Source organism: Lissotriton helveticus, chromosome 12, assembly GCF_964261635.1.
Source record: "Lissotriton helveticus chromosome 12, aLisHel1.1, whole genome shotgun sequence".
Taxonomy (NCBI): Eukaryota; Metazoa; Chordata; class Amphibia; order Caudata; family Salamandridae; genus Lissotriton; species Lissotriton helveticus.
In genome coordinates, this window is record NC_136073.1 from 900,202,157 (window position 1) to 900,223,763 (window position 21,607).

General features: G+C 47.1%; 1 protein-coding gene across 7 annotated transcripts in view; it reads left to right on the plus strand.

Moving 5' to 3' along the window:
• The window catches only part of CAMTA2 (calmodulin binding transcription activator 2), an 809,661-nt gene that overhangs the window by 605,473 nt on the left and 182,581 nt on the right, over positions 1–21,607 (plus strand). For all 7 annotated transcript variants that reach the window (XM_078668358.1, XM_078668360.1, XM_078668361.1 and 4 more), the window contains one exon: positions 9,814–10,304. In XM_078668358.1, the coding sequence (XP_078524484.1) occupies positions 9,814–10,304 (491 nt within the window). The remainder of the gene's footprint in view (positions 1–9,813; positions 10,305–21,607) is intronic.

The following is a 21,607-nucleotide window of genomic DNA, read 5'->3' on the forward strand; positions in this document are numbered from 1 at the left end:
TGTCATCCCACTGAAAAAGAAAAGGGTGCCCCTTGACGCTTCAGGCCTCGTGGAACCAATCCAGCCTCCTCCGAGACGGAGCCCTACTCCCTCACCAGAACACTCTGCGGGTGAGGGGTATGATGAGGACGAGCAATACAATTTCCCTATCAATGAACCAGATGCACAACCGGATTCATATGATGACACTGGTGACCAGGGCACCCAATGTGTGGGGCAGGACCCGCAGCTTTTTAATGCACGTGCATCCCCAACTGAGGATTCAGCAGGTTTTCATGCGCTAATTGAGAGGGCAGCAGCCAATCATGATGTGGACATGCATGCTGACCCGATAGAGGAAGACTTGCTTTTCGACACATTTTCAGTCTCTGAAAGGACAGTAAAGACGCTGCCTATGCTTAAAGGAGTCCTCAAGCATGCTGGGGATATATTTAAGGAGCCTACCAGAGCACGAGTGGTCAATCCACGCATTGAAAAGAAGTACAGACCTGCACCTGCAGACCCCGCATACATTCGGGGACAGTTGCCACTGGACTCTCTTGTGGTCGCCAATGCCAGAAAACGTGCCAACTCCCAGACGACGGGTGAAGCTCCTCCCCCGGATAAGGAGTCCAAAGTGCTAGAGGCAGGGGGCAAAAGAGTAGCTGCACAGGCTGCAAACTTTTGGCGCATTGCCAATACACAAGCACTCTTAGCACGTTACGATAGGGCGCATTACGACACCCTAGAACAGGTTATACAAAACCTGCCTCCAAAGTTCCAAGAAGGCACCAAACTGCTTATTGAGGAAGGGAAGCTGATCTCCAACGCAGCCATCAAGTGTGCACTTGACGCCGCAGACACAGCTGCTAGAGCTATCAACACTAGCGTTATGCTGAGACGACAGGCGTGGCTCCGCATCTCGGGGTTTAAACCAGATATTCAGACAACCATTCTTACTCAGCCAGTCAATCCTGATAGTCTGTTTGGTCCAGATGTTGACACCACCCTAGAAAAAATAAAAAAAGACACAGAAACTGCTAAGTCCATGGGGGCCCTACAGTCACAACAGTTTCGTGGCAGCAATTTTCGTCGCTCAGGTGTACGTGGAGTCACCAGAGGACAAATGGGTCAACAATCTCAGTTCTCAAAAGGTGGAGCACAATCCTCGTTCACAAAACAGAACAAGGGAGGTTACAGGAATAACAGCAACAGAGGTCGCGGCAGAGGAAACAACAGCTCCCGCTCCTCTACCCCAAGCAAACGGTGACTCTCTGTCGCTGCCCCCCGACCACTTAACACCTGTCGGGGGGAGACTGCAGCAATTCCTGCCCGTCTGGAGAAACATCACCACAGACAGGTGGGTGCGACAACTAGTCCAGTATGGTTATTGCCTAGAGTTGAAATCCACTCCACCCAACATCCCGCCAAGGCAAAGGCCTATGTCCGCAGAGCACTTGCACTTATTGCAGCAGGAAGTAGTGGTGATGCTGCAAAAAGGCGCAATCGAGCTCGTGCCGGTGGGAGAGGAAGGCACAGGGGTGTATTCCCTGTACTTCCTTATTCCGAAGCAGGACGGATCTCTCAGACCCATTCTAGATCTACGTCCCCTCAACCTGTACATACTATCAGAACACTTCCATATGCTTACACTGCAACAAATTCTTCCCTTGTTAAACCAAGGGGACTTCTTAGCAACCTTAGATCTCAAGGATGCTTATTTCCACATTCCACTACACCCGTCCCACAGGAAATACCTCAGATTCACTATCCAAGGCAAGCATTATCAGTTCAAGGTCCTACCCTTCGGAGTGACCACGGCCCCAAGAGTGTTTACCAAGTGTCTGGCGACAGTAGCAGCGCACCTCAGGAGGCAGAACATTCATGTCTACCCCTACCTAGACGACTGGCTCGTTCAGGCCAAGTCGGAACAACAGTGCGCCGCGGACATGTCAACTACCATTCACCTCCTTCACGATCTGGGCTTCTCGTTGAACTACCCAAAGTCGCATCTTCAGCCGGCACATGTCCGGCAGTTTCTAGGTGCGACGATCAATACCCTGACGGCCATGGCTCAGCCCAACCAAGTCAGGATAGACAGCATGCAGTCTCTAATCCAAAGGTTCAGACCACAACACTCACTTCCAGCGAGAGTGTTCATGCAGTTGATTGGCATGATGGCCTCCTGCATCTTCATAGTCCCTCACGCACGGTTGCATATGCGTCCGCTCCAGGAATGCTTAGCAAATCAGTGGACACAGGCTCAGGGACAATTGACAGACCTAGTGTTGGTTACCAGTCGGGCATACGACTCTCTGCATTGGTGGACTCCACACAACCTTTGCAAGGGCCGACTGTTCCAGGAGCCAGTGCCACAAATTATCCTGACAACGGACGCATCTCTCCAGGGATGGGGAGCTCATCTGCTTACTTACACAGTGCAGGGACTATGGACGACGCAGCAACAGAAGATGCACATCAACTATCTGGAACTGATGGCAATCTTCATGGCGCTCAAGTCCTTCATTGTACATCTGTGCAACAGGGTAGTGTTAGTCCGGACGGACAACATGACCGCGATGTACTACATTCAAAAACAGGGGGGCACCCACTCGCCACAGCTGTCTCATCTGGCTCAGGGCATGTGGAAGTGGGCCATTCAGAGGAACATTTTCCTCATGGCGGAACACCTCCCGGGCAAGGACAATCAGATGGCGGATCTGCTCAGCAGATACAGCCATCAAATGCACGAGTGGGAGTTACACCCATCTGTACTCCACCCGTACTTCCAGCAGTGGGGTCATCCGGAGATAGACCTGTTTGCCACAAAAGACAACGCAAAATGCCAACACTTTGCCGCCAGGTTCCCTCACCCACAGTCGCAGGGCAATGCGATATGGATGAACTGGTCAGGCAAATTTGCGTACGCTTTTCCACCAGCCCCTCTGATACCGCTGGTCGCGAGAAAGCTAAGGCAGCACGCGATGACTCTCATCCTAGTTGCTCCAACGTGGGCGCGCCAAGCATGGTACACCACGTTCCTCGAACTCTCAGTGGTGCCGCATCAAAGACTGCGCCTCACGCCCAGTCTTTTGACGCAGAACCATGGAGAAATTCAGCATCCAGATCCGCAACAGCTCAACCTGGCAATCTGGCTCCTGAAGTCCTAGAGTTTGGCTACCTTAACCTACCTCCGGAATGCATGGACATCATCAAGGAGGCTAGGAAGCCAACTACCAGAGCATGCTATGCTGCGAAATGGAAGCGTTTTGTCATTTACTGTACAGCCAATGACATCAACCCGCTAGATGCATCTATCCCTAACATCATTTGCTATCTGTTGCATCTTTACAAGTGCAATCTAGCGTACACTTCCATTCGGATACATCTATCCGCCATTGCGGCTTATCTTCAGAACAGGCAGCATCTCTCTGTCTTCAGAGTGCCTGCCATTAAGGCTTTCCTTGAAGGTCTGAAGCGAGTCATTCCCCCAAGAACACCACCAGCTCCGGTGTGGAACCTCAATGTGGTCCTCACCAGACTAATGGGACCACCTTTTGAGCCACTGCACTCGTGTGAACTCCAGTTCCTAACGTGGAAAGTAGCTTTCCTAATCGCTATCACGTCGCTACGGCGTGTTAGTGAGCTGCAAGCGCTCACGATCCAAGAGCCATTCATTCAGATTCATCCAAATAGGGTAGTGCTACGTACTAACCCCAAATTCCTTCCGAAGGTGGTGTCACAGTTTCATCTCAACCAAACTATTGACTTACCGGCATTCTTCCAAAACCCACAAACGGTGGCGGAAAGAATGCTCCATACGTTAGACGTACGGAGGGCGTTGATGTACTACATGGACAGGACACAACCCTTTAGAAAGACAAAACAACTTTTTGTTGCCTTCGCACCACAACACAAAGGCAACCCTATTTCCAAAGCAGGAATAGCCAGGTGGATTGTTAAGTGCATCCAAATATGTTATCAAAAGGCCAAGCGCACTTTAACGATACCCCCAAGGGCGCACTCCACACGCAAACTGGGGGCATCCATGGCTTTCCTAGGGAACATTCCTTTAGAGGATATTTGCAGAGCAGCCACGTGGGTTACACCACATACCTTTACAAAACACTACTGTGTTGACGTACATTCCAAGCAGCAAGCTGCTGTAGGACAGGCTGTTCTCAAGACACTCTTTCAGGTTTCTGCAGCTGGCACGGGCAACCGCCGCTAATGGAGGGACTGCTATGTATTCTATGCTAAGATATGAATTTAGCAGCCCACATGCCTCGAACTGAATATGCTACTTACCAGTATGCATCTGTTCTTGGCATGTAGGGCTGCTAACATTCATATCGCCCACCCTCCTCCCCGGTGCCTGTCGCAGCTGCAGATATACTATTGTATTCACTTATTAGCATGGACATCCTTTACACTTTTCACTCCATCTTCTGCCACAATGGCGAAAAACAATCTGGGGATGGAGCCGATGCCCATGCGCACTGTAGTCCAGGGGAGGAGCCACCTATCTCAGGATACTTCGAAGACTCTTCCAGGACAACAATGTGCGATCATCCGGACCCAACACTAGGCGGCGATCTAATGCTAAGATATGAATGTTAGCAGCCCTACATGCCAAGAACAGATGCATACTGGTAAGTAGCATATTCATTATCGCCATAGCTCCTGACACCTGGAATTTTCACGGCGAAAAATTGATCCTGAGAACTACAACATTCTATGTTAAGCTCCCTGGCCTAACAAGACATACCTGCCACAATGAAAGAGATTTTGCGTATGATGCCACTCCAAAGGCGCTTGCATCCATTTATGCCTAGAGCAAGTCTTGCTGTACCTCTCGTAGTTAACAGAGTTGTAGTGAGTATGCTTTAAAGGTCATTTGATGTCTTGAAGTGTCGCCATTCTGAACATTTTTTGTTGTTGTTGTTGATCAGAATGATCTAAAGTTTCTCAAAGGGTTTTTGGGTGTGTTCACTTGTAAAGCCTCCATCTCCATGATGGGAATTTAATACAGTACGCATTCAACTCTTTAAAAAGTGCTTCGTGTAAGGGAACATAAGATACTTTTTTTGGGAAACTGCATTGTTGTAGACCCAAAATCAGCCTAGAGGGTTAGGCGGATCCAATCTGTCACCATTAATAATCTGTTCTTGTGCTTTCAGAAAGACCATTATCCTTTGAACTACCCCTTAAACCTCAGAGCCAGCTGCCTGAGTTGGCTTCATCTTGTTGTCCATGAGTGGCCTTTCCAACTAGAGTTTGTTCACAACATATTTGCCTTGTGGGTCTTGCCTCGTTGAGACCTTTCTGTCACTCACAAGAATGTTCATTGCCCACAGTTCTGTGACCTTCAGTTTCTATTGCAGGGAGCCTTATGGAATTATTCGCTTCACTATGCTTTTCTCCCCTTACCCTTTATTCTGTACGTGTTGATGAAGTCGCACTAGGGCAGGGCTCAAGTTATTGTCATCACTTTTGTGTCCCTCATTCCTCTTAACTCTCAGACCAGATGTTTTCTCCCTCTCCGAGGCAGGTTCTGCACTGCAACCCTCAGAGCCTCCACATTCATGTGTGGAGATTGAGCTGGGACAATTGTGCTCCTTTTGCCTGCCGCCGGAGTTCTTTGATGTTATCCTGTCGACTCATCGTTCCTCCACGAAGTCTGTTTATGTCAGATGGTGGAGCCATTTTGTTTCTTGGTGTGCAAATGACTGTGTTACTACAAGCGTTAGGTATGGACCTGATGGGGAACCGACAAGGCAATAAAGCTTGTGAGGGGAGCTTGCGAGGGTTGTGTACTTGCCTCTTTTTGTTCTCTTTTTACATGAATGGCCTTGAAGCATCTGCAAAGTCTAGACTTCGATTGACCTCACGAATACATTTGTCCTATACTGATGTTACTCTGTGCCGACGATACAGTACTTGTTGTTAGAACTTCAGTAGAGCTTCAAAAGTTGATGGATCAATTTACCGGGTTTGTGGCTGATTTATATCTATTAATCACAATATAATCCACATTATGACAATGTGTCAATAGGCTGAAGCACAGGATTACATTTTGAATAACTCCAAATTGGATCAATACCTACCTTCCCCTATTTAGTTTTTTCCCATTTGTTGAGGCCTGTAGATGGAAAGCAATGGGAATGATCAGGACCTCAGAGTTTGCAAGGAGCATTGAGGCACTTTACGGTTTTGCCTCCAAGCTAGGATTAAACCGCCCTATGAGCTGATGACCATGGTAAACAACCTTTACAACGAAACTTTTACAACGACCTACCATTACAATGCAACTTTTACAACGCAAACTATTACAACGCATTGCTCTGGGGGGCGCTCTAGGATAGGGAATAGGTTAATTTACTATCCAATAACCTTCCCTACTATCCACGGGGACTGGAGTTGGAATAGTAAATTAAACTATTCACTATCCAGCGCCTAAAAGCATTATGCGTTGTAATGGTATGCGTTGTAAAAACCGCGTTGTAAAGGTAGGCGTTGTAAAAGTATGCGTTGTAACGTCATACATCCGATGACCGTGTATATGCTAAATGCTTTCCCATTGCTACTTATGGTATTGGCCTCTGGAGTGGGCAAGATTATCCTGAATTGCAGAACCTAGAGAACGCATTTTTGAGGAGCTTGCTTACTGTATCTCTATCTAACAGCACCTAAACCTATGTTTGCCATGCTGAAGGGGGTTAGGTTACATCACTGATTAAATTAAATTGTGCCCATTGAGCTTGTGGCTGTTTATATATACTAAGCAAGAAACTGCTCTTAACAAGCTGTGTCTGCAGGATTGCCTCAAACGAGATAATTAGAATAAGGTGTCCTCCAATCTTAGAGTTCGTCCCTCCTGGCTCTGCTAAAGAAATCGCTCTCACGCGATTATCGAGGTCAATCTATTTATCCAGATTTTTAATCATCAGAAATTGAAACAATCAATTTGATCAAATCAATGTTATTTATTGTTTTCCTTTGTTTTCTCAATATGTTGTTTATCAGATATTGTAATGCATTCTTCTTTATAATTCAAATTCGATGCCGCAATTTACGATAATCCCAATCCATTTCGTGTCATTTAGACACTTCGTCAGTGGAATCTAGTTAAGAAATGAAAAAATGTGTGTTTTGAGGACATCAATGTACTTATAAATAAAAATAAAAAGATTAAGATGCAGACTGTATATACATATATACATATATGCATAGGTGCAAATTGTGATTCCTATTATAAGAAAATGGTGACTTAATATGTTAATGGCTCGACCGATAAAAATACCAATGTGAAATTACTCAGGAAAAAAGTGAAAGGAATTTCTAATTCGAATATGCGTGCCGGAAGGTGAAATGACTATATACAGGCAAGGTGCGTTCACTATGTTAGACCTTCGCTGAGGTTAAACGGGTGCTCGTGTAAGACTGCCTTATAGGAGTCGGTTACGTGCTTAAAAGTATAACACTAAATTATTTAACAAAATGTAGTTACTGGTGCTCGAAAAGCGGTGAAAGTGCGTGGGTTAGGGATGTTACCGATATTACTCTTACCATGAGCGTGGTATCTTGCTGAGACGCCGAAGTTCGTCTAATGTGAGCGCCATTAGCCGTGCAATGTGTGTTTATGTAGAAATGAAAAACGGGCTTGGGTGTGTCACGTGATGTGGACGAGTGTGTCAGCGCCATCTTGTAGTGGAGTGTTAAGATTTGTGTGCAGTTATGTAGTAAAGGTTAGTCAGTCTCAAAATAAAAGCATGAAAAAAATGTGAAATGTATAGAAGAGCAGTAAATATGAACCACAAGGTGTACAAAATCCTATGTATGCAAAAAGGTACAGTCTATTGAAATAAAACGACATTTTGATGTTGAACCATATGTAGCTATACAGTTTATAAATAGCACGAGAATTCCAATCGGTCATTGAGTCCGTGGGGCTTCATGACCTCTAATTTGTAAATCCATTCATTTTCTTTACGAAGCAATATTTTGTTAATGTCTTGTCCTTCTACTTTAAGTTTCCAAAATAGTAAATTGTAGTTGGGCAATGTTATGTCTTCTTTCATGGAAATGAACAGCTACAGTTGATTTAGTATTGTGAGTCCTTGTGTTGCTTTTGTGTCCTGATAGTCTTATTTTGATTTTTCTTGTGGTTTTACCTACATACACCAGTCCACATGGACACTTTAGCAAATAAATGACGTTGATGCAGTCACAGGTTGCTGTGGCTTTGAGTTTGATCGGAGTACCTTTCCTTGGATGCATAATTGTATTTCCTTTGATTATAGAGTGGCAGTTGTTACAATTGTGACAGGGTGAAGTACCTTTGTAGTGAGATATCTCAGTTTTGTTACTACTCGTGACTCTTTTGGTTTGACTGATGGTTGTAGTAGTTGTCCTTTCCAAGTATTCAACAAAAAGTCGCCAGTACAAACAAACCATTTTAAAACACTGGCAAATTTTGATAAATGAACCAGATTTCAAAGGCATCTTTCAAAACAAACCTATTTTTACATATACCAGAAGCAAAAACATGAACGAAATAATAAAACCAACTAACAAAACTGACATATCTCAATACAAAGGTAGCAATGAAATGTATCAGTTTTGTGTTGTTTACATTCTTGTGATGCACCCATAAGCACTCTCTCTGAAATGCAAGCTTTCCATCCATTGCATGCAGCCTGGGATTCTTTGTCCTGTCTGCAGTAAATTGCTGTGTGTCCCCCATAGGCCTGCTCTTAATCATGTCTGGGGGATCAGTTGCCCCTTTACTCCCCGGTCCTTTATGAATCTGTGCTGTTGCTTAACGTTTTCCTTGTTTTAATGGTGGCCCTAGAACTGTGTGTTATCCTGGGTCAAAACCTCAGCTATCCCTGTCATAACTATCAACACTGACCTATTGAACTGATAATTAATTCTTGTTTGAGAACTTATATTTGTTTAAGGCTGCCTAATGTTTGACAGTGGTACTTATATCTAATATATATCATCATTGTCCCGCTATATATTATGCTCACATTACTGTATTTAGCACTTTCTTCAACTTTTTTTAACAATGTGTTTGATTTCACCAGGCCAATATTTTGATTGTTACATAGAAATGTTTAACCATATGGTGTTCAACATTTTTTCTTTATTTCTCTAAAATTGTGATTTCTGAGGAATATTCATGATACTCCTTGACTGGGATGATTTCTTGCATATCACATATAACATAATTACCTTAGTCGAACATTGCTGTTTACACTGCACAGTTGTTGGGAACACAATGTCATCTGTGTGGGGTGGGTTGCACTTGTCGGAGATTGTCATCAACATAGCATATGGGAGACTGCGAAGGCTGACATATTGCTCCTGTTGGTTTATTATCATCGAAGTGGTGTTCTGCTACGCAAGGCAGTCTATGTGAATGTTTGCCCGATGTGCTGTGTAGAAATATAACACACAGGAGGTCAGATTCAGATCTGCTCCAGCCCCGGCTCTCACTGTGTAGAGTCTATAACTTGATTATTTAAAGCAGTCAGTAACATAATAAATTAAGATTCTTATAATTGGACTTGTTTGAATAAATGTACACTCATCCATTAAAATATTTATTTTGATGATTATGAAGCAGGTGGAATTGGCAGGTTTTGTACTGTATCTGCCCTTAGTGAGTGAAGTGCTTCGTGCTTATATTGCACTCTATTGCTGTATGAAAGGGGCTTCAGCGTGCATGTCACCCGTCACCTAAAGTGTAGATCACATTAAATTAAAACGTGGTTTCTATTTGTGATGATATAATGGTTCCTTTTTTCAACTTCTTCTCTGGTTTAGGCCTGAGTACAGCCAGCAGCATCTCCTCTCCCTCAGAGTTGTCTGAAGGCCCAGTCTCTGTTACTTCTGCGTACTCGAGCAGCTCGGCTCTGCGGGGGTCTCCAGACTACAGTTCAGAGCCAGAGACCAGCCAGGACATGCCCATGGATATATCTGAGCCCTCCATGTTGCTACGGCCGGGTAGAACTCTTCCACCTTCTACGGTCCCTAATAACACCATGCCCTCACTTTCTGCCGAGACAATATCAGAGAGCCGGACTAGCCCAGTTGGCTGCTGGTACCTACCAGAAGGCATCTCACCAACCAAGCAGAGGGTCCCGCCGGCTCGCTGTGGTACAGAATCTAATTTCTTCATGGACTATGAGGCCACCCTTGTGGATGGAGGGGCACGGGGCTACTCTACCAGCCGGGATCCCATCGAAGATGAGCTGCTGGGATACAGTGAGAATGCAGAGAACGAGGACTACCTGCCAGAAGTGGATGTTCTGCAGGTAGGGTCTTCTACACAGGGTCTTTCCAAAGCTTCTTTTGAAAATGTGGTGAACTGTTTTTTGAAGGCAGCTAACATTCCTTCCTCTCCTTAAAATTTGCCTCTAACCATTGTGAATTTTTTGAAGCCATCTCAATACCCTCCAGTTCACAATATCCATCACCTCCACTTCCCGCAAGTCCTTAGTAAAGTTTCACAAGCCTGTTGCTAATTTAGGATTTACTGTTCGAGCCATACCACCTCAACCGAGCTGCCTGCCGTAATAATTTCTAGCTGCTCTTTCCACGTTATCCTGTTTATTTTCACCATACTCCTATCTGCCTCGCCTCCCTCCTGTAGAAGTGCTGCACTGCGCCCCTTGTACAGTAATACATTACAGACGTGTCACAGGTTGTACTCCTATCTGCCTCGCCTCCCTCCTGTAGAAGTGCTGCACTGCGCCCCTTGTACAGTAATACATTACAGACGTGTCACAGGTTTTACTCCTGTCTGCCTCGCCTCCCTCCTGTAGAAGTGCTGCACTGTGCCCCTTGTACAGTAATACATTACAGACGTGTCACAGGTTTTACTCCTGTCTGCCTCGCCTCCCTCCTGTAGAAGTGCTGCACTGTGCCCCTTGTACAGTAATACTTTACAGACGTAACACAGGTTTTACTCCAGTCTGCCTGCCTCCATTCTACTGTTACATTATACTGTGGTTTACCTGACTCCATCATGCCATTACTAATGCTTTACAACCTTGGCACCTCTCTGCAGGTTATAATCATGTTGTCTCTCTCCTACCTTGAGCAGTGTGTCACAGAATTGTACTTCACAGTAGTTTACACTGTTCTTTTCTCTTTACTGCTTTTTGTTTGCATTCCCCTTGAGACAGGAGCACTTTCACAGACAGAATTGCTCTTGCACCAGTTGCTTTGCTTCCGTCGGTCCAATTTCAATGCTCCTAGAAAGGGACCAGGTTCTCTCTATGCTGCTTTGTTGGGGAAAAAGGGGTTGTTTTTAGATTTATTTTGGTGTTTTCACTATGTTCTCTAATTTCTGCAACTTGCCTGCATTGATTTGCAGTATCAGTATTGTGAAAAGCGATTCGAAGGTACGTTGCTCTGTATTGATGGGCTAAGGTTTCCGTTAACATATATTTGTGTTTGTATTTAAGAGTGCGAATCTACCTGCAGAGCAATGGAGCCCTGAACAGTGGTTGTTAGCACACTCTTTATCATCTACGAGATTCATCTTCATTTTCAGTTGGTCAGTTGTTCATGGTTTGCTAATATGCGGGTAGGTGATGTGTTGCATTGTACTTTCTGATAGATACATCTGCCGTGTGGATTCCTCACCTTGTGAATATCCCCTTGCGTCAGCAACATTCGGAAATTCTTTTCGTAGCCTCGCGCCGACGTGGACTTGGACGTCATAGAGACACGGCATCGCTCACGACTCCGCTGACGTCACCGACGCCTATAATAGGCCCACGCCGGCGTGATGACATCAGTTCCCTTTTTTCCGCGTCGTCGACGCTAACGGTTTCGGGAATCTCAGTAGCCAACTGGTACTTTGTTGCCTTTTTGTTACCGCTTTCTGCTTCTTTGTTTCTTGTCTCTTCGACGATGTCGACAAAGAAGACCGGCTTCAAGCCCTGCAGGGAGTGCGGAAAGATGATGTCCATTACTGACCCGCACGAGGACTGCATTTGGTGTTTGAGCTCTGATCACGATGTGGATGGATGTTCGTCTTGTCGGAAGATGAACCCGAAGGCCCTGAGGGAAAGAGAGACCAAGCTCCTGCTAGCGAAGCTGAAGGCTGGAAAAGGAAAATCTTCGAGGTCTCGTTCTCGAAGGGCGAGGTCGAGGTCGAAGTCAAGATCCGGATCTCGAGAGGAGTCGTCTTCGAGGTCTGCTTCAGACCATGCTTCGAAGTCGAAGAGGAAGCATAAGAAGAGGAGGCATGAGTCCTGATGTCGTTCGGGTAAGGAGTCAGGCTCGAGGTCGAGGTCACCGAAGAAGGTACGTTCTAAGGTGGTTACGCTGGATGTCTCTGAACCTGAAGGTGAGACCTCGCCTTCGGAGTCGCGTGTGCAGTCGCCGACTCCGGCTTCGAATCCGTCTCCGGCGCCGTCCCAGGCCCGAGAAGAGGAAGAGGTTCAGGTGGATGTGGATTCTGCGCCTACCGAAGAGCCAAATCCGAACCCTCCACAAGACCAGCCTGAGGGTTTCTAGCCACCCTTTCCAACCCCAGGCCAGGACCCATCGGCATTCCTGAACGCTATGTATGGCGTCTTTTCAAGGGCGTGGTACCCCTCTGGCGCACCTTCGGATCCCATGGGTCCTCTGGCTTTCAATCTAGGAGTCCCTCACTCCTATCCTCCTGCTCCATTTATGCCCTATATGCCGGCTCTGACGCCGCCATGGCAGTTTCCGGCTCCGCCGAAGCCGTCGACGCCGGTTTCGGCGTCGCCCGCTCCAGAACGGCCTCGAGAGCATCCCGCTGGGCGTTCGGATTCGATACCGACGTCGATCCCGACTCCGTCGGAGCCGTTGGTGGATCCGGCTGCGAGGCATGTGAAGGAGAGGTCCAGAAGGGAGGCTCAACGCCTTTTGGAAGAGCGAAAGTATATGAAGTCACATCCTGATATGGAGGAAGGTGAATTGGATGAGGACTGTTTTGAGGAACTGGCTGACGCTGGTAGCCTGGATTTCTCTCCGGAGTGGGAGTTGCCTTCAGGCTCTGATACACCTTCTAAAGATGTCCAGCCTTATCATATGGTGATGAGGAAGGCTGCAGAACTTCTACAATTAACGTTGCCGACTGTGGAATTTAAGTCCAATCTGCTCACTGAGGTTTTACATTCACCTAGTTCTGTGGTAGAGCCATTGCTTCCGTTTAATGACGCCTTAACGGAGCCCATTTTGGAGGTGTGGAAGAAACCACTGTCAGCTCCTGCAGTATCTAAGAGTGTGGCAAGAAGGTACAGGGTTGCTCATGAAGACCCTGCTTTTTTGATGTCTCATCCTTCACCAGAGAGCCTAGTCATTCAAGCAGCCTGCTCCAAAAAGAATGTGAGTGCCTTTCCCCAGGTACCCTGTGAAAAAGAGGCAAAGAAACAGGATCAGGTTGCTAAAAAGACCTTCTCCTCTGCAAGCATGGCATTGAAGTCGACTAATGCTACTTGTCTGAAGGGGAGGTATGTGCATGCCCTTATGGATTCTTTGCGTATTCTAGCTCCTAAGATTCCTGATGCCAACAGAAAGGATTTTGAGGAGGTAATTTCGGATGCACAGGCAGCGGCTCGCCAAGTGATACAGAGTGGTCTGGACACTGCGGACTCGTGGCGCCTATCATGGGCACTGCTGTCGCCACTAGAAGATCAGCTTGGCTGAAATCCTCAGACTTTTCGGCGGATGTTCAAGCAACTTTGCTGGATCTTCCGTTTGATGGATCTGGTCTCTTTGGGAAGAAAGCTGATACGGCCCTGGAGAGATTTAAAGACAGTAGGGCGACTGCTAAATCTTTAGGTCTCCAGGTCAGAGGCTCCTCGACCAACAGGAGATTCAGGGGTTTCGGTCGCTCTTCCTTTCGGAAGTACCGACAAGGTCAGCAGCAGCAGCAGCAGCAGCAAAATTCCATGTACACTACTTACAGGGGAAAGCAAAGAGCGCGTCCTCGTGGAGGTCAGGCCTCTTCCTCCTCCACCTCCTCCAACCCTTCAGCCACAGAAAAGCAGCCCTAGATCCGCTATTCTGGATCATGTGGGTCCGGTGGGGGGTTGGCTTACCCATTTTCTACAGGATTGGGAATCGGTTACATCAGATCTTTGGGTTCTCAATCTTGTAGAAAATGGGTATGCCCTTCCCTTTCGGGAATTCCCTCCCAATTACCCTCCTTGCCAAGGTTATTGCACGGAGGAACATCTTTTGCTTCTACAGGAGGAAGTGCTGACTCTGTTAAGAAAGGGTGCGATAGAGGTGGTCCCAGAGCAGGAAAGGGGTCAGGGATGCTACTCCCGGTATTTCCTGATTCCCAAGAAGGATGGCAGACTTCGTCCAATCCTGGATCTCAGGATCTTGAATCTCTATCTGAAACAAGAGAAATTCAAGATGCTCACCCTTGCTCAGGTTCTTCAAGCGCTGCTAGAAGAAGACTGGATGGTGTCGCTCGACTTGCAGGATGCGTACTTTCACATCCCAATCCTGAAGTCGCACAGGAAGTATCTCCGTTTTATGGTAGGATCGCAACACTATCAGTTTGCGGTCCTTCCTTTTGGACTTACTACTGCGCCTCGAGTCTTCACCAAGGTGCGGGCGGTGGTGGCGGCGCATCTCAGAAGGTCAGGGATTCCAGTATTCACCTATTTGGACGACTGGCTGATCAAAGCAGAGTCGTCAGAGAGAGTGCTCCATCATCTGCAGGAGACAACCCAGTTGTTGTACAGGTTGGGTTTTTCGATAAATGTACCCAAGTCTCACCTGGTGCCCTCCCAGCGCAACCTGTTCATAGGTGCTGTACTGGACACAACTGTATGTCGTGCATTCCCTCCCCCTCAAAGGATTCGCGACATACAGGAAATTATTCTTTTATTTCACAATGGAGCGGTCGTTCGAGTCCTGAAGGTCCTTCGTCTGCTCGGTCTGATGGCTTCTTGCATTCTGTTGGTCAACCATGCACGCTGGCACATGAGGGCACTCCAGTGGTGCCTTCGCAGGCAGTGGTATCAACACAACGGAGATCTCAGGGAGTCAGTGAGGATCTCCAGAGAAGCTACGGCGGATCTGTCTTGGTGGGGCGTGGAAGGCAACCTGTCTCAGGGAAGCCTTTTCATCTGCCTCCTCCGGTGGCCACAGTAATAACGGATGCATCCACTCTAGGGTGGGTTGCTCATCTAGGGGATCTGGAGATCAAGGGTCTTTGGTCACCAGAGGAAAGGTTGCTTCATATCAACCTTCTAGAATTGCGGGTGACACGTTTGGCGCTCAAGGCATTCCTCCCTTCCCTTCGCGGTCGGTCGATCCAGGTCCTGACGGACAACACAACCGCGATGTGGTACATCAACAAGCAGGGAGGAGTGGGGTCGCAGTGTCTCTGCAGAGAGGCTCTGCGTCTCTGGTCCTGGGTTCAGGACCATCTGATTTGTCTGATTGCGAATCATCTGGCCGGAGTTCTGAACGTGCGTGCAGACAGTCGTAGTCGGCAGTTCTCGGCCGACCACGAGTGGAGGCTTCACCCGGAGGTGGTTCGTCACGTCTTTCGGATGTGGGGGACTCCTAAGGTGGTCCTGTCTGCCTCTCGCGAGAATGCTCACTGCCTGTCATTCTGCAGTCTCCAGTATCCGATGCAAGGAGCACTGGGGGATGCGTTTCAATTGAGTTGGGGAAGTCAGCTCCTTTAAGCATTTCCTCCCATACCTTTGATTCCTCAGGTTCTGAGGAAGATTCGCCAAGACCGGGCCCAAGTCATATTGGTCGCCCCGGACTGGCCAAGAAGGGTGTGGTATACAGATCTTCTCCACCTCTCCTCTTACCCGCCGCTCCGTCTCCCTCTCAGGGCAGACCTCCTCTCTCAGATGGAGGGGCAGGTTCTACACCCCCACCTCCAGACATTGCACCTTCATGCCTGGAGATTGAACGGGGCAACCTGAATTCCTTTTCTCTCCCGCCTGACGTGGTGGATGTCATCTTGTCAGCCAGGCGTGACTCCTCTAAGTCCATCTATTCATATAGATGGTCAAAATTTGTGGTGTGGGGAGAAATCTATTGACCCTTTGAGAGCCCATTTGTCTAATGTTCTTCAGTTTGCCCTCTCTCTGGCGCAGCAAGGGCTTGCTGTTGCCACAGTGAAGGGCTATCTTTCTGCACTGTCGGCATTTCTCTGCTTGCCTGACCAGCCATCTCTTTTTAAATCTCCTGTAGTTTTAAGGTTTTTGAAGGGCCTCACAAATAAGTTCCCTCCTACTCCTTTTATTGTGCCTCAGTGGGACTTAAATCTTGTCTTGACCTTTTTGATGGGTGCTCCCTTTGAGCCTCTTCATAAATGTCCTATGAGGCTTTTGACTCTTAAGACAGTTTTCCTCGTTGCAATAACCTCGGCAAGGAGGGTAAGTGAGCTTCAAGCTCTATGTTCCATGCCCCCTTTCTTGACCATTCATGCTGATCGAATGGTTCTTAGGACCAGGGCTGCTTTTCTCCCAAAGGTGGTGACTCCTTTCCACCTTGGTCAATCCATTACCCTCCCTACCTTTTATCCTCCCCCACACCCTTCCAAGGAGGAGGAGAGATTACACCGTCTGGACCCCAAGAAGGCGGTGTCCTTTTACTTGGACAGATCTAAAGACTGTCAATTGGATGACCAGCTCTTCGTTGGGTTTGCTGGCTGCAAAAGAGGAAGAGCGGTCCATAAAAGAACTTTGTCAAGATGGATCGTCCTATGTATAAAGATCTGCTACTCTTTGGCCGGTAAGGAACCACCAGAGGGTATAAGGGCTCATTCTACAAGAGCTAAATCTTCATCCTCAGCATTGGCTAGAGGTGTTCCAGTAGAGGACATTTGTTGGGCGGCAACTTGTTCTTCTCTCCATACTTTCGCGAAGCATTACTGCTGGGATTCCGAAGTGAGGAGGGAAGGCCACTTCGCGCGCTCTGTCCTCCAGGATTTCCTGGTATAGCAGAGTGGACACCCTCCTCCGGGAGTGGGGACTGCTGTGGGACTCTATTCACAAGGTGAGGAATCTACACGGCAGATGTATCTATCAGAAGAACAAGTTACTTACCTTCGGTAACGCTTTTTCTGGTAGATACAATATCTGCCTGTGGATTCCTCACTGACCCTCCCGCCTCCCCGTTGTCCACTCTTCTATACCAGTATATCTGTATTGTATTTATTTTATGGTCAAGAATATGTTTGCTTACATTTGCTTCACACTGTGTGTGTTATTTTAATTATTGTGTACTGTGTATGATATGTACATTACTACTGTCATTGGTCCGTCCGTGTGCCTCGATGGCACGGAAAAAAGGGCGGAACTGATGTCATCACACCGGCGTGGGCCTATTATAGGCGTCGGTGACGTCAGCGGAGTCGCGAGCGATGCCGTGTCTCTATGACGTCCAAGTCCACGTCGGCGCGAGGCTACGAAAAGAATTTCCGAATGTTGCTGACGCAAGGGGATATTCACAAGGTGAGGAATCCACAGGCAGATATTGTATCTACCAAAAAAAGCGTTACCGAAGGTAAGTAACTTGTTCGTCTTGTAGGGATTATATTGCGCTTCTGAGCCCTGATGAGATGACAGAGCGCTCCAGTCTCCACAGCTCTCCTGTAGGAGTGCTTGATTGTGAAGATGTCAGGTGGAGTTTGTCCTCTATGAGGGCTGTAGAGAGAAGGTCAAGGATTGCATCAGATACAGTGTGGTGTATATTGCTGCTCATCAGAATGAGGTGTGAGAATAGATGCACTCCAGTATTCCCACTTTTTAAATTACGTATAATTTTCAAATTATTGGAAGATGGGATGGGCTCAACAGTATAATCCATTGGTATAGTTGTGATGGGAACGTACTAAAGCAATGGTTGCTTGGATTTATAACAATATATTCGAGGCATATGGGCTGCAGATCACACACTAGTGCATAGATCGCCATCTGGTGGTGGGCCTGGATGATTACACTTTGTTGTTGTCTTGGAAGAGTCTTTCTTTGGTAGATAACTCCTCCCATGGAGCATAGTGCGCATCTGCATCGACTCCATCTTCAGATTTTTTTTTTCCGCCATTGGGCTCGGATGTACATATTGTTCGGTCACGTTACCAATTTCCTTTCGACTTCCAGTCTTCCATCATACCGTCGGTATCGTCTTCGATCGCGATTTCCCTGTTACTCACGTCGAAAAACTTTGCGCTTCTCGATTCCAGCGCTCATCGGGGCCGTTGAGCCCAACTGCGCCACTGGGTCTTTGGCTCATGGAAAGAACACCCTTCAAGAAGTGCCCTCAGTGTGGATACAAATTTCCACACACTGATCTACATGAGGTGTGCAATCTGTGCTTGTCCCCGGAGCACGAGAGCCGAGATTGCCAGGTCTGCGCTTCGTTTCGGTCCAAGAAGACTATAGGGACCATCAAGCTCGAAGAGTCATGGCGCAGTCCTAGTCATCAACACCAGATCTCATCATAGATCAAGCTCCAATCGATCTAGAGTCCAAAGAACTACAGAAGGACGACGTTGTCTCAGAAGCAGAGGATTCAGCCTCCGGAGCCGAGGGACAATCAGACTATGACGATCCTCTACCAGCTGGGCAACAGGTTGTGAGTACAAGCGTCGACCCTGTTCACACCCCCATACCGGGCCAGGCTTCGGTTCCACCCCCACCTCCGGATGCACACCGACCAAAAACTTCTGACGCCCCGCCTTCTGGCTCGGCAACGAAGAATACCAAAAAGCCTCTAGACGACTCCAGCTCGAGTCAGCCTCTCGGTCCTGACAAACAAAACGTCCTGAAACCGAAACTAACCCCGGCACCGAAACAACCCTCTGTACCGAAGCCAGTCGAGCTGAAAATCAGCTTAGTACCGAAAAATATCGAACCGAAGCTAACTCCGGTACCGAAAAAAGCGGACCCGAAGTCCACTTTGGCACCGAAACACACTTCGGCACATAAAGTTATCGACCCGAAACGTGCTTCGGAACCAAAAATTCTGGATCCGAAAACATCCGATCCGAACAAAAGACACGACACCAAAAAGCATTCTGACCACTAGTCTTCAGAACCGAAACCAAAATCTACTACCAAAGACTGTAATAGACACTGCTAAACCTTCTAAACAACAAGACAAGTCGGTGCCGAGAAAGGATACTTCCTCAGAAGAGCTTTTCCATCCAGACCCAAAACAAAAGACTCAATCCCAAAACTGGACATGTAATTCCAGTGCCTGAAAAAAGGAAGCTGGACCCTCCCAAAACACCTCCAGTTCCTCTTAAAAAACATGCTCAATCTTCTCCTATAAGAATACCTTCACCATTCCTAGAACTCCCAGGTTTAGACATTTCCCTCCTAGAACTCCCAGGTTTAGACATTTCCCCTCCACACTCACCATCCACCACACACAGCCCTGCACCAGCAGATGATGATGGGGATGAAGATGATTTTTCAAGAGGGATAGAAGATGAGCAACACATAGATGACCCAGATGATATTCCTGGTCCATCAGATGATCCCTGTGAAGATTATAATGCGCCAGATTCCCCAGATCTGCCACAAGATGATGCATACCCTTCTAGGCCATCTCCTCCAGATGACACTATAGGGTTTTAGGTAACTCATTCATAGGGCAGCCACCTTTCATGGGGTAGAACTGCACACTGGTCCAGTAGAAGAAGACTTCCTTATGGACACACTATTGCCATCACATAAAACCACAACCATATTACCAATGCTTAAAGGTGTGGTAAAACACCCGTCAGAGCTTGGATAATTAATCCCAGACACGAGAAAAAGTATAAAGCAACTCCATCTGACCCAGCATACATCAAAGGCCAGTTGCCATTAGACTCATTAGTAGTCTCAAATGCAAGAAAAAGAGCTAATTCACAGACAACAGTGGATGCTCCACCCGCCCAGAAGGAGTCCAAACTTTTAGATGCTTTGGGCAAACGCACCATCTCGCAAGCAGCCAATGTTTGTAGAATTGCTAATACTCAAGCCCTATTAGCAAGGTATGATCGAGCTCATTACAATGAGCTTGAAATCCTTATGCAACATTTGCCAGACAAATATAAAACCAGGGCTTCTGATTTAATACAAGAGCGTAAGGTCATTATTGATACCTCAATACGTTGTGCTTTAGATACTGCTGACACAGCCTCAAGAGCAGTAAATACAGGCGTACTGTTACGTAGACATGCATGGTTGCGAATCTCTGGTTTCAAACCAGAAGTACAGACCAGCATCCTTAATCAACCTTTTGACCAGCAACATCTTTTTGGTCCCACAGTTGATAATGCACTAGAGAAAATGAAAAAAGATACGGACACCGCAAAATCCATGGGAGCTTTACAAACTCAAACTCCCAGAGCGTCCTTTCGTCGCTCCTCTTATAGGGGTGCCTCCAAAAATGTTCAAACAGACAACGCCTCCTCTTCTTACAAGGCACCCACCCAATCTTCGCCCAATAGAGGTTATTACAGAGGAGAATATAGAGAAAATAACACCAAAGGTAGAGGCAGAGGTAACAACAACCGCAATGCCTCCACTCCCAAGCAGTGACTTCCCTCCCTCCCCCCCAGACCATTCCTGTCGGGGGAGATTACAACAGTTCCTACCTCCTGGACCTCCATCAACACAGACAGGTGGGTGAGACAAATTGTTCAGTTAGGTTATTGCCTGAAACTCACTTCCACTCCTCCAAAAATACCACCAGACAGCATCCCATGTCACAGGAGCATCTCACACTCCTAAAACAAGAAGTTGCCTCTCTACTGTAAAAAAAAATGCACTAGAACCAGTTCCAGTACAACATCAAAACACAGGAGTTTACTCCCTATATTTTCTTATCCCCAAAAAGGACTGCTCCCTCAGACCCATACTAGACCTGAGACCCCTAAATCTTTACATACAATCCGACCACTTCCACATGGTCACATTACAGCAGGTTCTGCCACTGTTAAAACAAGGCGACTTCCTTGCCACCCTAGATCTCAAGGACGCCTACTTCCATATCCCCATTCACCAAGCTCACAGAAAGTACCTTCGGTTCGTACTGGACGGTCAACATTACCAGTTCAAGGTACTACCATTCAGTGTGACTACAGCATCTCAAGTTTTCACAAAATGCCTCGCAGTAGTAGCAGCACACTTGAGAAGGGACAACATCCATGTCTTCCCATACCTCGACGACTGGCTAATAAAAACCAAGTCATACCTCCAGTGCGTGCCCACAGTAGATACCTCCAAAGCATGCATTCCCCAATCCAGCAAGGATACAAAGTATGCAAGGTCTTATACAAAAATTCCAACCGCAAAACTCACTACCAGCTCGAGTGTTCATGCAATTAATTGGAATGATGGCATCTTGCATCTTTATAGTGCCACACGGAAGCCTCCAAATGCGCCCCCTGCAAGAGTGCTTAGCAAGTCAGTAGAACCAGGCTCAACAACAATTAACAGATCTGGTGGTAGTGGACGACTGGACACATCGCTCTCTGCAGTGGTGGAACACCAAAAACCTTTTCAAAGGACGGCCGTTCCTCGAGCCAATTACACAGGTAGTGCTAACCACAGACTCATCACTTAGGGGATGGGGAGCTCATTTAGCAGAGCAC